Below are 16059 nucleotides of genomic sequence, written 5' to 3' on the forward strand. Positions count from 1 at the left end.
CCCCTATTCTCTCTCCCCCTCCCTCCTCTATTCTCTCTCCTCTTCCCTCCTCTATTCTCTCTCCTCTATTCTCTCTCCTCTCCTCTATTCTCTCTCCCCTCCTCTATTCTCTCCTCTATTCTCTCCTCTATTCTCTCTCCTCTCCCCTCCTCTATTCTCTCTCCTCTCCCCTCTATTCTCTATCCTCTCCCCTCCACTCCTCTATTCTCTCCTCTCCTCTATTCTCTCCCCTCCTCTATTCTCTCCCCTCCTCTATTCTCTCCTCTCCTCTCTCCCCTCCTCTATTCCCTATCCTCTCCCCTCCTCTATTCCCTATCCTCTCCCCTCCTCTATTCTCTATCCTCTCCCCTCCTCTATTATCTCCTCTCCCTCCTCTACCCTCCTATTTTCTCTCCTCTCCTCTATTCTCTCTCCTCTCCCCTCCTCTATTCTCTCTCCTCTCCCCTCCTCTATTCTCTCTCCTCTCCCCTCCTCTATTCTCTCTCCTCTCCCCTCCTCTATTCTCTCTCCTCTTCCCTCCTCTATTCTCTCTCCTCTTCCCTCCTCTATTCTCTCTCCTCTACCCTCCTCTATTCTCTCTCCTCTTCCCTCCTCTATTCTCTCTCCTCTATTCTCTCTCCTCTCCTCTATTCTCTCTCCCCTCCTCTATTCTCTCCTCTATTCTCTCCTCTATTCTCTCTCCTCTCCCCTCCTCTATTCTCTCTCCTCTCCCCTCTATTCTCTATCCTCTCCCCTCCACTCCTCTATTCTCTCCTCTCCTCTATTCTCTCCCCTCCTCTATTCTCTCCCCTCCATTCTCTCTCCTCTCCCCTCCTCTATTCTCTCTCCTCTCCCCTCCTCTATTCTCTCTCCTCTCCCCTCCTCTATTCTCTCTCCTCTCCCCTCCTCTATTCTCTCTCCTCTCCCCTCCTCTATTCTCTCTCCTCTCCCCTCCTCTATTCTCTCTCCTCTCCCATCATATCAGGGACCAAAGTCATCAGGTTTTCATGGCAGAGCTGTGATGAGTGACACGTGAGATGTATTGTGCTCGGTTGTCATATAGCTGTCAGTGTGACATGTAGGAGAGGAGAGGTCACAGAGGTGGCGGAGGACTGACCTCCATTAGTCCTCCCATAACCTATACAGAGAGAAGGGAGAGTGCCGGCCGTCCTCCTCACCAGATGCGGCCGGGGCTGAGGAGGAATGGAAGGCCCGTATGTCCTTAATGAGCATATTAGTAAGCGAGCATCACACACAACCACTTCCTGCCGGACACTTAACTGGATTACAGACGAATTCCCTCCATTAATATCAAATGGTTTCCGTGTTTCCTTTCCAAGTAATTATCAGACCGGATTGTGGGAACTTAAAGTGGACCTGTCATCAGATATGTTTTCTCATGTTAAGTGTAGCATGCTCAGTATTGTGCCAGTGTGACCCCTCCAGGTATTTATTACTTCTCACAGAGATCACAGGACTCCCCCTGACAATCTGCTTTTCTCTCCAGATGGACAGCACCATCTTTGTTCAGGCATCATCCAGGGTCACCACCTACTTCTCGGACTGAGATGCCGGCTCAGAGATGACACAATCATCTCAATCCTGGTCCCTACGCAGATCTGGGCTGTGTTCACAAATGTCTAACACAAATCAGCCCCTCTTGCCATGTGACTTGCCACAATGTTGCAGTCTGATCACTGGGAGAGAAGAGACTGAGGAAATGCCTCCTCCTGCCTGCAGCTGACTGATCACTGGGGGAGGGGAGACCAAGGAAATACTTCCTCCTGCCTGCAGCAGTCTGATTACTGGGGGAGGGGAGACTGAGGAAATGCTTCCTCCTGCCTGAAGCAGTCTGATCGCTGGGAGAGGGGAGACTGAGGAAATGCTTCCTCCTGCCTTCCTCTCTTGTGCAGGGCGCAAAGCTGTGGGAGGGGGACCAGCAGACCCCACCCACTACAGGAAACTATAGGAGGGGGCGGAGACAAGACCAGTCACCTTGCACAAGCAGAGGAAGCAACACTGACCAGTTTCTTTTACAGGAAGCTCAACCCACTACAGGAAACTACAGGAGGGGGTGGAGAACCCCTCCCCTATTCTCTCTCCTCTCCCCTCTATTCTCTATCCTCTCCCCTCCACTCCTCTATTCTCTCCTCTCCTCTATTCTCTCCCCTCCTCTATTCTCTCCCCTCCTCTATTCTCTCTCCTCTCCCCTCCTCTATCCTCTCTCCTCTCCCCTCCTCTATCCTCTCCTCTCCCCTCCTCTATCCTCTCCTCTCCCCTCCTCTATTCTCTCCCCTCCTCTATTCTCTCTCCTCTCCTCTATTCTCTCCTCTCCTCTATTCTCACCCCTCCTCTATTCTCTCTCCTCTCCTCTATTCTCTCCCCTCCTCTATTCTCTCTCCTCTCCTCTATTCTCTCTCCTCTCCATTCCTTTTCCTCTCCATTCTCTCTCCTCTCCCCTCCTCTATTCTCTCTCCTCTCCCCTCCTCTATTCTCTCTCCTCTCCCATCATATCAGGGACCAAAGTCATCAGGTTTTCATGGCAGAGCTGTGATGAGTGACACGTGAGATGTATTGTGCTCGGTTGTCATATAGCTGTCAGTGTGACATGTAGGAGAGGAGAGGTCACAGAGGTGGCGGAGGACTGACCTCCATTAGTCCTCCCATAACCTATACAGAGAGAAGGGAGAGTGCCGGCCGTCCTCCTCACCAGATGCGGCCGGGGCTGAGGAGGAATGGAAGGCCCGTATGTCCTTAATGAGCATATTAGTAAGCGAGCATCACACACAACCACTTCCTGCCGGACACTTAACTGGATTACAGACGAATTCCCTCCATTAATATCAAATGGTTTCCGTGTTTCCTTTCCAAGTAATTATCAGACCGGATTGTGGGAACTTAAAGTGGACCTGTCATCAGATATGTTTTCTCATGTTAAGTGTAGCATGCTCAGTATTGTGCCAGTGTGACCCCTCCAGGTATTTATTACTTCTCACAGAGATCACAGGACTCCCCCTGACAATCTGCTTTTCTCTCCAGATGGACAGCACCATCTTTGTTCAGGCATCATCCAGGGTCACCACCTACTTCTCGGACTGAGATGCCGGCTCAGAGATGACACAATCATCTCAATCCTGGTCCCTACGCAGATCTGGGCTGTGTTCACAAATGTCTAACACAAATCAGCCCCTCTTGCCATGTGACTTGCCACAATGTTGCAGTCTGATCACTGGGAGAGAAGAGACTGAGGAAATGCCTCCTCCTGCCTGCAGCTGACTGATCACTGGGGGAGGGGAGACCAAGGAAATACTTCCTCCTGCCTGCAGCAGTCTGATTACTGGGGGAGGGGAGACTGAGGAAATGCTTCCTCCTGCCTGAAGCAGTCTGATCGCTGGGAGAGGGGAGACTGAGGAAATGCTTCCTCCTGCCTTCCTCTCTTGTGCAGGGCGCAAAGCTGTGGGAGGGGGACCAGCAGACCCCACCCACTACAGGAAACTATAGGAGGGGGCGGAGACAAGACCAGTCACCTTGCACAAGCAGAGGAAGCAACACTGACCAGTTTCTTTTACAGGAAGCTCAACCCACTACAGGAAACTACAGGAGGGGGTGGAACTCCTCTATTCTCTCTCCTCTCCCATCATATCAGGGACCAAAGTCATCAGGTTTTCATGGCAGAGCTGTGATGAGTGACACGTGAGATGTATTGTGCTCGGTTGTCATATAGCTGTCAGTGTGACATGTAGGAGAGGAGAGGTCACAGAGGTGGCGGAGGACTGACCTCCATTAGTCCTCCCATAACCTATACAGAGAGAAGGGAGAGTGCCGGCCGTCCTCCTCACCAGATGCGGCCGGGGCTGAGGAGGAATGGAAGGCCCGTATGTCCTTAATGAGCATATTAGTAAGCGAGCATCACACACAACCACTTCCTGCCGGACACTTAACTGGATTACAGACGAATTCCCTCCATTAATATCAAATGGTTTCCGTGTTTCCTTTCCAAGTAATTATCAGACCGGATTGTGGGAACTTAAAGTGGACCTGTCATCAGATATGTTTTCTCATGTTAAGTGTAGCATGCTCAGTATTGTGCCAGTGTGACCCCTCCAGGTATTTATTACTTCTCACAGAGATCACAGGACTCCCCCTGACAATCTGCTTTTCTCTCCAGATGGACAGCACCATCTTTGTTCAGGCATCATCCAGGGTCACCACCTACTTCTCGGACTGAGATGCCGGCTCAGAGATGACACAATCATCTCAATCCTGGTCCCTACGCAGATCTGGGCTGTGTTCACAAATGTCTAACACAAATCAGCCCCTCTTGCCATGTGACTTGCCACAATGTTGCAGTCTGATCACTGGGAGAGAAGAGACTGAGGAAATGCCTCCTCCTGCCTGCAGCTGACTGATCACTGGGGGAGGGGAGACCAAGGAAATACTTCCTCCTGCCTGCAGCAGTCTGATTACTGGGGGAGGGGAGACTGAGGAAATGCTTCCTCCTGCCTGAAGCAGTCTGATCGCTGGGAGAGGGGAGACTGAGGAAATGCTTCCTCCTGCCTTCCTCTCTTGTGCAGGGCGCAAAGCTGTGGGAGGGGGACCAGCAGACCCCACCCACTACAGGAAACTATAGGAGGGGGCGGAGACAAGACCAGTCACCTTGCACAAGCAGAGGAAGCAACACTGACCAGTTTCTTTTACAGGAAGCTCAACCCACTACAGGAAACTACAGGAGGGGGTGGAGACCAGACCAGTCACCCTACACAAGGAAAGAGAGAGCAGCAGTGATCGGTCTATATTACAGGAAGGGGCGGAGACAAGACCAGTCACCCTACACAAAGAGAGAGAGCAGCAGTGAGCGGTCTTTATTACAGGAGGGGGCGGAGACAAGACCAGTCACCCTGCACAAAGAGAGAGAGCAGCAGTGAGCGGTCTTTATTACAGGAGGGGGCGGAGACAAGACCAGTCACCCTCACACTGGATTACTGCACAGATCTGGAAGAAATACACAAAAGTTTCCAGGAATAACACACATGGCTCTTGTATGAGGACAACATTTTTTGGTCTCGGAGTTTAAAGCAAACATCTCACCAGCACCTGCGGGCGATATTCCAGCTTTTTTTTTTCCACATTTCATAACTCAGAATCTCTGCTTCTAGATGACATATTCATCCCTTTAAGTCATTGTTCATAATCCTGACGTGTCCTACACGCAGAGACTGATATCCGCGACATATGGCGTTCAGAGGAGGAGCCTAATTTCACCAATGTGACCTTTGCAGTTTTTCGGCAAATCTGCAGAAGTGATTATTTACAGCAACATTGACCCCCGAAGAGATATTGTGCGGAAACATTACTGAAAGGGGGTCGGGCTACGTACAGCCCAACACTCAGAAACTGAAACCTGTGAAAGCCCAAATACCCAAAAAGTTGTATTTTGTATTATTATTCATTTATTTTATTATTTTTTTATTTGGATACAACAAGTCAGAGCCGTCCGGGTCCGTATTGGAATTCTCCTCCTTCACTTCCGCTGTCTGGGACTTGCCGGGACAGTCCCACATCTTAATCCCCTGTGCCTCTAATGCCCTGTCTGGGGGCCACGTCCCGGGATCACGGCATCAACCTATTGCACAATAACTCAAAAAGCCACTCAATGCGGGGATTGGGACCCTGAGGGGGCGGTCCCCACATATATAGAGGCGGAGTCGGGGCAAGAGCAACTCATAAAGTAGTTGTGATTTGGGCGCGCCCAACTGGAAAGGAATGAAAAGACAAAATGCAGACTGTGGGTGGGGCTAACAATATCCCATTATCCGGTGCTCTATCGAAAGCTCCAACTCATTGAGCTCTCCAACTACCTCGCTTCCAGTGCTCAGAAAGACTGGAGCTCCGTACAGTTGCGGTGCGCATGCGCGCATAGCGTTTCCAGCATACCTCGTCGAGTTTGCCACCTGCTGAATATTGTTAAAATGCAGCTGCACAGAAGCTCCGTCAGTCTTTGTGTTTTGCAGTCTAACGCTGTCTGGTCGCAAATCTCCAACTTGCAAATACCCGGCAGTGAGGTAGTTGGAGATTTCGACGAGTTGGAGCTTTTGATAGAACACCGGGACCATAAGGTTGGAATGTATGACTTCCTGTCCCTGTGACACCAGAACAATAAATGTGACAGCGGTTGTCACAGGGGCAAGGAAAATTGTAGGCTTGCACTGACACATTATTATTGTTATTAATATTATACAGGATTTATATGGCGCCGAGAGTGTGCGCAGCGCTTTACAATATTGAGGAAGACAGTAACAGTTACTATATAATTCAAGACAAGATGGTTAGGAGGACACAGAACTTAGCATGTATTCTTTTAAAATAATTATGCCGGCCAAGACACTATCTGCATGGAGTTTACATGTTCTCCCTGTGCTTGCGTGGGTTTCCTCCCACACTCCAAAGACATGCTGGAAGATAATTGGCTCCTCTCTAAATTGGCCCTCTATGTATGCATGTGAGATCGGGACCTTAGATTGTAAGCTCCTTGAGGGTAGGGACTGATGTGAATGTGCAACTACGTAAAGCGCTGTGTAAAATTGTCGGCGCTATATAAATACCTGTAATAAAAATACAATTATATATATATATTGTAACAAGGACACTCCACTGTAGACCGGAGGTGCAAGTACAATGCAGTTTATTTGCTTTCAAAACGGTAGATAACATGAAATCCAACATAAATAGCTCGCTGTAGCATATAACAGATAAGGGCTCACCAATCCTCGAGTTGTCACGTACACTCAAGGTGTCCCAGTCTTTTCATAAGTCTCTCTTGCAGCACTGCTGCTCCGGCCTCAATAATAAAAATTAATAAAATGACAAGAAGGAGAATTCGTAGAACATGCGGAATTGTGCGTTGCTCTCCTCCATTATATCACATGTACGTGGTTGGGTGGGGGGAGGGGAGAATGTGGATTTGTATCTCGGACGGGTTTATTAATCACGCTTATTATTTGAGATTGGTTGCCGGGCAGAAGATTTTCCATTTCCTGTTTATATTCCACGTTTTATCTCTTTCATTATCTCTGTGGTTATATTGCGCGGTCGGGAGAATATCTCCGGGTTCTATCTCCTGATTTCCGCTCTGCAACAATGTATGAAAGAGTGAAGGTGATGGAGGGAGCGAAGGGCAGAGACGCCGCCACTGATACATTGTAACTGGGGATTCTCTCTTCTCTTGCAGTGAATGCGATCTCCCCGGGATGGGTGGACACGACGTTCCCCTTCACTGGTGAGAAATTGTGTTTTATTGTCTTTTTCTTTTCTCTCTCTCGTTATTATTACAAGAAAAACAGAAATAACAAAACAGAGCACTTCCTGTGTCTGGGCACATCTGATATCAGATCACTTCCTGTGTCTGGGCACATCTGATATCAGAGCACTTCCTGTGTCTAGGCACATCTGATATCAGAGCACTTCCTGTGTCTGGGCACATCTGATTTCTGAGCACTTCCTGCATCTAGGCACATCTGATATCAGAGCACTTCCTGTGTCTAGGCACATCTGATATCAGAGCACTTCCTGCGTCTGGGCACATCTGATTTCAGAGCACTTCCTGCGTCTAGGCACATCTGATATCAGAGCACTTCCTGTGTCTAGGCACATCTGATATCAGAGCACTTCCTGTGCCAAGACACATCTGATATCGGAGCACTTCCTGTGCCTAGGAACATCTGATATCAGAGTGCTTCCTGTGTCTAGGCACATGTGATATCAGGGCACTTCCTGTGCCGAGGCACATCTGATATCAGCACTTCCTGTGCCTAGGCTCTCCTGTGAGCCTCATAGCTGTCTATCTGTAGTGTGAGATCTAAGGCACTGCTGTCTCTGTCTGTTGTGCTGCTGAGCACTTTCTGAGTGAGGTAACGTTGTCACATTGTGTCTTCTTGGCAGCTGCCTGCAGCGGTAAACTGGAACAGCACACTGAGAGGAGAGGGGTGATCTACAGTCCAGCCTGGCCCCTGAACTACCCCTCTACCATGAACTGCAGCTGGTACATCCAGGGAGATCACGGGGACGTCATCACAATAAGGTAACAAATCACAAAGCAAATTAAACGCCATTTCATTTATTATTGGAATATGTCACTGTTATATCTGACCTCCGACCTCCCCTTCAGTCTTCTATCTGACCTCCGACCTCCCCTTCAGTCTTCTATCTGACCTCCGTCTTCCCCTTCAGTCTTCTATCTGACCTCCGTCCTTCCCTTCAGTCTTGTATCTGACCTCCGTCCTTCCCTTCAGTCTTCTATGTGACCTCCGTCCTTCCCTTCAGTCTTCTATCTGACCTCCGTCCTTCCCTTCAGTCTACTATGTGACCTCCGTCCTTCCCTTCAGTCTACTATGTGACCTCCGCCCTTCCCTTCAGTCTTCTACCTGACCTACGTCCTTCCCTTCAGTCTGACCTCTGACCATGGTCCTTCCCTTCAGTCTGACCTCGGTCCTTCCCTTCAGTCTGACCTCTGACCTCCATCCTTCCCTTCGGTCTGACCTCCGTCCTTCCCCTCAGTCTGACCTGTGACCGCTGTCTTTAACTTCAGTCTGAACTCTGTCCTTCCCTTCTGTCTGACCTCTGTCATTCCCTTCAGTCTGACCTCTGTCCTTCCCTTCAGTCCTATATCTGACCTCTGGCCTCCCCTTCAGTCTTCTATCTGACCTCCGGCCTCCCCTTCAGTCTTCTATCTGACCTCCGTCCTCCCCTTCAGTCTTCTATCTGACCTCCGTCCCCCCCTTCAGTCTTCTATCTGACCTCCGTCCTACCCCTTCAGTCTTCTATCTGACCTCCGTCCTTCCCTTCAGTCTTGCACAGTTGTACCGGCTCCTCTTCCTCTGATGTCACTGCACACTGGGAGCTTCTCACAATGTGCATTAGAAGCTGCAGCAAGTCAGATAGAGCCACCCCTCATTTCCTGGCTGGAAGATGTCCAGCATCAGCCCCTCCCCTTTTATTGGATTGGAGGCTCAGCATCACATGTGGGCAAATGCAGCCTGCCTGGGAACGCCCACTCCTCCAGACTGACACCCGCCCAGAAAGGCATTTAAATATTTGCATAACTCCTCCCAGGAGCCAGCCCACTACTTGCATCACAGCTCTTGTCAGTAGACGCAGGAAAATTACTATGGGAGATATAGTAGGGCAGAGGAGTCGCAAGGCTCTCTGCAGCTCAGGTGACATCTATTCCTCCAATGGGTGGAGCTGACCTCTCGTTTTGTTGACTACAGCTATAATTTTTTGATATCATTTTTATACAAAATCATATTTTTGTGCTCCGCAGCTTCAAGAATTTCGACCTTCAGGACTCTCACAAGTGCTCCGTGGACTGGCTCCTGATTGGCCCGTCTTCGAAACGGGAGGAGTACAAAGTGTGCGGCTCCACCATGCCTCCGCCCTTCACCTCCTCCCGGGACCACGTCTGGATCTTCTTCCACTCGGACGCCTCCAGCTCCGGCCAGTCTCAGGGGTTCCGGCTGTCCTACATCCGGGGTAAGAGAGAGCGACGGGCGACCAATCAGGTTGCAGCCGGTTTGCCCCGTTAGAGAGTGACCTTTGCACCTGCCGGGCAACCTGCTGACCCTCTGGGCTGAAACTATATGCAGGAGGTGCCCGCCGGTGCAAAGCGGCGAGATTTTGCTCGCATCGACGCGCTTCGCTATTACGGAGCCTGGGATTAATTCTCCCCCATGTAGTAGGTGGAGTTTCCAGTAATAAAGACCGGTCACTGCTGCTCTCTCTACTTGTGCAGGGTGACTGGTCTTGTCTCCGCCCCCTCCTGTTGTTTCCTTTAGAGGGTGGAGCTTCCTGTAGTAAAGACCTATCACTGCTGCTCTCTCTACTTGTGCAGGGTGACTGGTCTTGTCTCCGCCCCCTCCTATAATAAAGACCTGTCGCTGCTGCTCTCTCTACTTGTGCATGGTGACTGGTCTTGTCTCCGCCCCCTCCTGTAATAAAGACCGCTCACTGCTGCTCTCTCTCTCTTCTTGTGCAGGGCGACTGGTCTTGTCTCCGCCCCCTCCTGTAGTTTCCTTTAGCGGGTGGAGCTTCCTGTAATAAAGACCTGTCACTGCTGCTCTCTCTGCCTGTGCAGGGTAACTGGTCTTGTTTACGCCCCCCTTCCTGTAGTGGGTGTGGCCTGCCGGGCCCTCCCACAGCTCTTCTCCCTGCACTGACTATGTACAGCACAGTGATGATGTCACTGCTGCTTTACATTGTAACAACTGGCTTTGGTAGACACAAAGTGTATTTATACCCGTTGTGACTATCGGGGGGAATATATTTATATGAAGTCTTTGTGTCCGGAGTTCAGCAATCACAGAGGCGGGAAGTTTCCGTGCGATGCGATAAGTCGGATCAGAATATGGATTTCGGGTTGACGATGTAACAATATCCAGAATGAGCTCTGGCATGGAATCCTCCGCGGCTCCTCTGATGGCGGAATAATAAGTCAGACGCACTTCTCGCCGTTCTCCTAATTGACTCCATGAGAGGCGTCCTTGTGATGAGAGAATTAAAAAAACATCGGCCTCCATCCGCCGCACTTACGGCCTTCGCTGGGACTTTGTTCCTGTTAATGTCCATTTCTCCTCCAATGGCAGCAGAGCTGATGGTGCTGAACCTTGAGGAGAAGATCTGAGCGGAACATCTAAAGTGCAATCTGATAGAACATGGAGTACAGCCGGCAATTACCGGAGCTCGGGCCCATTATATCTTTGCAGAAAACATTTAAAGCCGAAGTTTCATCAATAAGATAACTGAAACATTTCCATTGTTGTTACGTTCCTATTATTGTACCCGGTGATGTCATCGTTGGGTCCCTGCGCTCCTTTGTGCAATGCAGGCAGATCACGGTTGGTGGGAGGGGCCGGCGGGGTGCTGTACATAGGTTCCTGAAAACATCATAGCACACTGCCTCAGGGGGCGTCCCGAGGCCGGGTGTCACCCGCATGCGCGGCCATCTGACTGATGCCTGACGGCGGCCATCTTAGTGATGGACGCCCGCAGAGAGAGGAGGGGACGTTCACCCGGTGGGATGAGGTGTGCCGCCGGGTCCCCTCCTCTCTCTTTGGCACTGTTGAACTCTCTGTCCATGACCCAGTGCCTGACTTTTTAGAGAGGGTGACACCAAAATGACTGCCAGTCATTTTGGTGTCACCCCTGCAATGATGTCACCCGGGTGCAGGCCGCACCCCCCTTGTGAGGCCACTGCCCTGCCTCATTACTCCTCTCAAGAACCCTCAGCCCTGATGCAAGCCGCAGGAGGAGTTATACAAATATCAGAATGCCTCGATGGGTGGCTGTCAGTCTGGGGGCATGGGCATTCCTAAGCAGGCTGTATTTGCACCACATGTGATGCTGAACCTCTATGATTGAAAGAACTGGGATCCAATGAATCAAAGGCACAGGGACAGTCAAGCTGGGGGAAGGAAAGAGTTGGAGGATGCTGGACGTCCTCCAGCCAGGAAATGAGGCGGCTCTATCTGACTTTTTGCAGCTTCTAATGCACATTGTGAGAAGCTCCCAGTGTACAGTGACATCAGGAGAGGAGCCGGTACAACTACGCAAGACTGAAGGGGAGGACGGAGGTCAGATAGAAGACTGAAGGAAGGACGGAGGTCAGATAGAAGACTGAAGGAAGGACGGAGGTCAGATAGAAGACTGAAGGAAGGACGGAGGTCAGATAGAAGACTGAAGGAAGGACGGAGGTCAGATAGAAGACTGAAGGAAGGACGGAGGTCAGATAGAAGACTGAAGGAAGGACGGAGGTCAGATAGAAGACTGAAGGAAGGACGGAGGTCAGATAGAAGACTGAAGGAAGGACGGAGGTCAGATAGAAGACTGAAGGAAGGACGGAGGTCAGATAGAAGACTGAAGGAAGGACGGAGGTCAGATAGAAGACTGAAGGAAGGACGGAGGTCAGATAGAAGACTGAAGGAAGGACGGAGGTCAGATAGAAGACTGAAGGAAGGACGGAGGTCAGATAGAAGACTGAAGGAAGGACGGAGGTCAGATAGAAGACTGAAGGAAGGACGGAGGTCAGATAGAAGACTGAAGGAAGGACGGAGGTCAGATAGAAGACTGAAGGAAGGACGGAGGTCAGATAGAAGACTGAAGGAAGGACGGAGGTCAGATAGAAGACTGAAGGAAGGACGGAGGTCAGATAGAAGACTGAAGGAAGGACGGAGGTCAGATAGAAGACTGAAGGAAGGACGGAGGTCAGATAGAAGACTGAAGGAAGGACGGAGGTCAGATAGAAGACTGAAGGGAAGGACGGAGGTCAGACAGAAGACTGAAGGGAAGGATGGAGGTCAGATTTACACTGATGTAGTTCCAGTTTAAAGCAGAACTCCATTCAAAAATATTTAAGAAATGAGCAGCCCATCGAAAGATAAAAAAGTAGTTTCTGCTGCAGTACCTGCATTGAATCCAGAGCCTCCCTCGCAGTTCTTCATGTCCGCCACTAGGTGTCATCAGTCTTCCGAGTTGAATGACATCCAGCGCCATACAAATACCCGATGCAGCACTTTGGATTTCCTCTCACTTCCTGTTGTGTCTCCAGCACAGGAAATAAAAGGAAATCTTCTCCAATGTGACACAGACAGCAAAGAATGGCCGAGGTTTTAACCCTTCCCCTACTCTCTCCAAATCTAAAAAAACAATGTTAGCTTTCCATACACTTGTACTTGTATAGCGGGGGAGAGGAAGGATTTGTATGGCAGTGAATGATTAGGGGGAACGTATGTTTTTCCTGAAATGGTGACATTTCTGTATTTCCCCCGAAACAGGTAAAATGGGACAAAGTTCCTGTCCGGCGGATGAATTTCTCTGCGGAAACGGGAAATGCATTCCGAGCACCTGGAAGTGTAACGCCATGGACGAGTGCGGGGATAACTCGGACGAACGCAACTGCACGCCGCCATCCACGGAGATCCGCACCAGCCTCTGCCCCCCGGGGACCTTCCCTTGTAACGCGGCGCACTCCACGCAGTGCATGTCCAATGAGCTGCGCTGCAACTCCGTGAAGGACTGCCTCAGCGGGGCCGACGAGGACAACTGCCCAGAGCTGTCGTGCGGCGGGAAGCTCAGCAATTTCTACGGCTCCTTCGCCTCGCCGGACTTCTTCCGGGCCGACCGCGGGCGCTCGGAGCTGCAGTGCGCGTGGTACGTGGACACGGAGGACAACCGCCACGTCATCCTGCAAATGGACCTGCAGCTGGGGTACAGCGACTTCGTGAGGGTGTACGAGGGCATCGGCGAGAGGAGCGACAAACTCCTCCAAACCCTCTCCTTCCGAAACAACCGCCACACGGTCAGCGCCGAGTCCGCCAACGGCCAGCTCACGCTGACGTACCACGCGCGCTCGAAGAGCATGGGCCACGGGTTCAACGCCACCTACCAAGTCAAGGGCTACTGCCTCCCCTGGGAGCACCCGTGCGGAATGGACGACGTGTGCTACTCGGACAGCCAGAACTGCGACGGGTGGTGGCACTGCCCCAACGGCAAGGACGAGGAGAGCTGCCCGGCCTGCCAAAGCACCGAGTTCCCCTGCGAGGGGGGGAGCGGCTTGTGCTACTCCTACCTGGACCGCTGCAATAACCAAAAAAACTGCCCGGACGGCTCGGACGAGAAAAACTGCTTCACGTGCCAGCCGGGCAACTTCCACTGCGGCACCAACCTGTGCATCTTCGAGACCTGGCGCTGCGATGGGCAAGAGGATTGCCAGGACGGAAGCGACGAGCAGAACTGCCTGGTCATCGTGCCGAGGAAGGTCATCACGGCGGCGCTGATCGGCAGCCTGGTGTGCGGCCTGCTGCTGGTGGTCGCCTTGGGGTGCGCGTTCAAGCTCTACTCGCTGAGAAGCCGGGAATACAGGTGAGCCGGCGTGTGTACCTTCTTTACCTGGCGGGCTTGTGAATAAGGGCACTTTATGGCCAAACGTCGGTGGCCATCTGACCATCACACCTAGATTACCTTGATGGACATCCCGATCTAAAACCATGGCCGTGACTGTGGAGGCGGCCTCCACCCTTCTGAAAAAGGCTTCCACAAGATTTTGGGGATTGTTGGTGGGAATTTGTCCCATTTGTGAGGTCAGGTACTGGTGATGGATGAGAAGACCCGTCTGGAAAATTGGTGTTCCAATTCATCCCAATGGTGTTCAGTAGGGTTGAGGTCAGAGCTCTGTGCAGGCCCAGAAAACCCTCTGTTGTTGCTACTTTCTGTATTCCAGTATATTTATATCCAAAACCGTGTTTTATAGATACCCTGTTTCCCCGAAAATAAGACCTACCCCGAAAATAAGACCTACCCCGAAAATAAGACCTACCCCGAAAATAAGACCTACCCCGAAAATAAGACCTACTCCGAAAATAAGACCTACCCCGAAAATAAGACAACCTGCCGGTGGCCATCTTGGTGATGGACGCCGGCAGAGAGAGGAGGGGACAGTCACCTGGCCGCACCCCCCGCACCTCCTCTTGTGACGCCACTGCCTAGTACTATTTTGGGGAATTGCTAAAATATAAGACCTACCCGGAAAATAAGACCTAGTTGTGACCATTCCCAGGGCCGGTGGTGGCATAAGGGGGAACTTGAAGACCCGCGGGAGAGAATCAGCGGTGCCAACAAAGCCGGCGCTAGAGGAAGCGAGGCGGCAGCGGAGGGAGCAGAGCCGCATAAGCCGATGCTTCCTCTATAGCGCCGGTTCGCGTCACAGGCGGAGTGATACCAAATGCACCCCGCCTGTGAGGAATCCATAGTGAAAGCGCGCTTCGCTCATTCTGGCCAGCGATCAGAGCCGTCTTTAATATTGATTGGACCCTGGGCAAACATTTTCTTGGGTCCCCTGCCACACCTTGCCCCGCCATGCAATATTGCCCGCTATATGCTGGCAGCACAGAGTCGCGCTGCAGCTGGGAAACATCCCGACACTATTGTCAGGATCCACCCCGCTACCTGATTGATAGCTGACTCTGCCTCTCTGGATCCAGAGCCAGCTGTGCCAGCCCCCTCCCCAGTGCTGAAGAGGCGGCCGGTGCAGACACAGCATTAGCACTAGTTTATGGTTTACAGGGCCCATCAGCAATGACTGGGCCCTGGGCAGCTGCCCCTTTTGCCCCGCCTTAAAGACAGCCCTGCCAGCGATTGGTTAGCAAATTGCTCTTGGAAAGGTACGTCGCCCTGATTGCCCTGATCACCCTATTCTTGTACATGAAGAAGGGAGGATTGTTGTACATAAAAAAAAAAAAATAAGACCTACCCTGAAAATAAGACCTAGTGTGTTTTTTTGAGCCCCCAAAAAATATAAGAAAGTGTCTTATTTTCGGGGAAACACGGTATTTGGATGCAGTGTGAAAGGGTTAGAACCTCTGTCCTATTTAATTGTTGTCTATGGCCCTCCTTGGGAGAGGTTCCCCCTATCTTTCTTGATGATCATGGTCATCCAAGACTGACAGTGATGGGAAGCCCAGCACTTTACTATTCCTGGTATGTGAGGGTGCCTAGGTGCTCCTTTACCTTAGCAGAGCTCTTCCTGGTATGTGAGGGTGCCTAGGTGCTCCTTTACCTTAGCAGAGCTCTTCCTGGTATGTGAGGGTGCCTAGGTGCTCCTGTTCCTTAGCAGAGCTCTTCCTGGTATGTGAGGGTGCCTAGGTGCTCCTGTACCTTAGCAGAGCTCTTCCTGGTATGTGAGGGTGCCTAGGTGCTCCTGTACCTTAGCAGAGAGACTGTGTCCCCTCCACGTATAACTAATAAACTAATTTCTTCTTTAGGGCTTTCGAAACTCAGATGACCCGCTTGGAGGCGGAGTTTGTCAGACGTGAGGCTCCTCCTTCTTATGGGCAACTTATTGCTCAGGGGCTTATCCCGCCTGTGGAGGACTTTCCAGCTTTCAGCGACTCCCAAGTATGTAAATCTGTCTGTCTGTCTCTGTCTCTCTGTCTGTCTCTGTCTGTCTGTCTCTCTCTGTCTGTCTCTGTCTATCTCTGTGTCTGTCTGTCTGTCTCTGTCTGTCTGTCTCTGTCTGTCTGTCTGTCTCTGTCT

General features: G+C 51.1%; 1 protein-coding gene across 1 annotated transcript in view; it reads left to right on the forward strand.

Moving 5' to 3' along the window:
* LRP3 (LDL receptor related protein 3) overlaps window positions 1-16059 on the forward strand; it is a gene marked incomplete at its 3' end in the record, with an annotated part of 34787 nt that overhangs the window by 14202 nt on the left and 4526 nt on the right. The window contains exons 2-6 of the mRNA XM_018570747.1: window positions 7208-7255; window positions 7918-8056; window positions 9299-9507; window positions 12804-13890; window positions 15789-15921. Of these exons, the coding sequence (XP_018426249.1) occupies window positions 7208-7255; window positions 7918-8056; window positions 9299-9507; window positions 12804-13890; window positions 15789-15921 (1616 nt within the window). The remainder of the gene's footprint in view (window positions 1-7207; window positions 7256-7917; window positions 8057-9298; window positions 9508-12803; window positions 13891-15788; window positions 15922-16059) is intronic.

Source organism: Nanorana parkeri, unplaced genomic scaffold, assembly GCF_000935625.1.
Source record: "Nanorana parkeri isolate BGI_ZX_2015 unplaced genomic scaffold, ASM93562v1 scaffold1590, whole genome shotgun sequence".
Classification (NCBI taxonomy): domain Eukaryota; kingdom Metazoa; phylum Chordata; class Amphibia; order Anura; family Dicroglossidae; genus Nanorana; species Nanorana parkeri.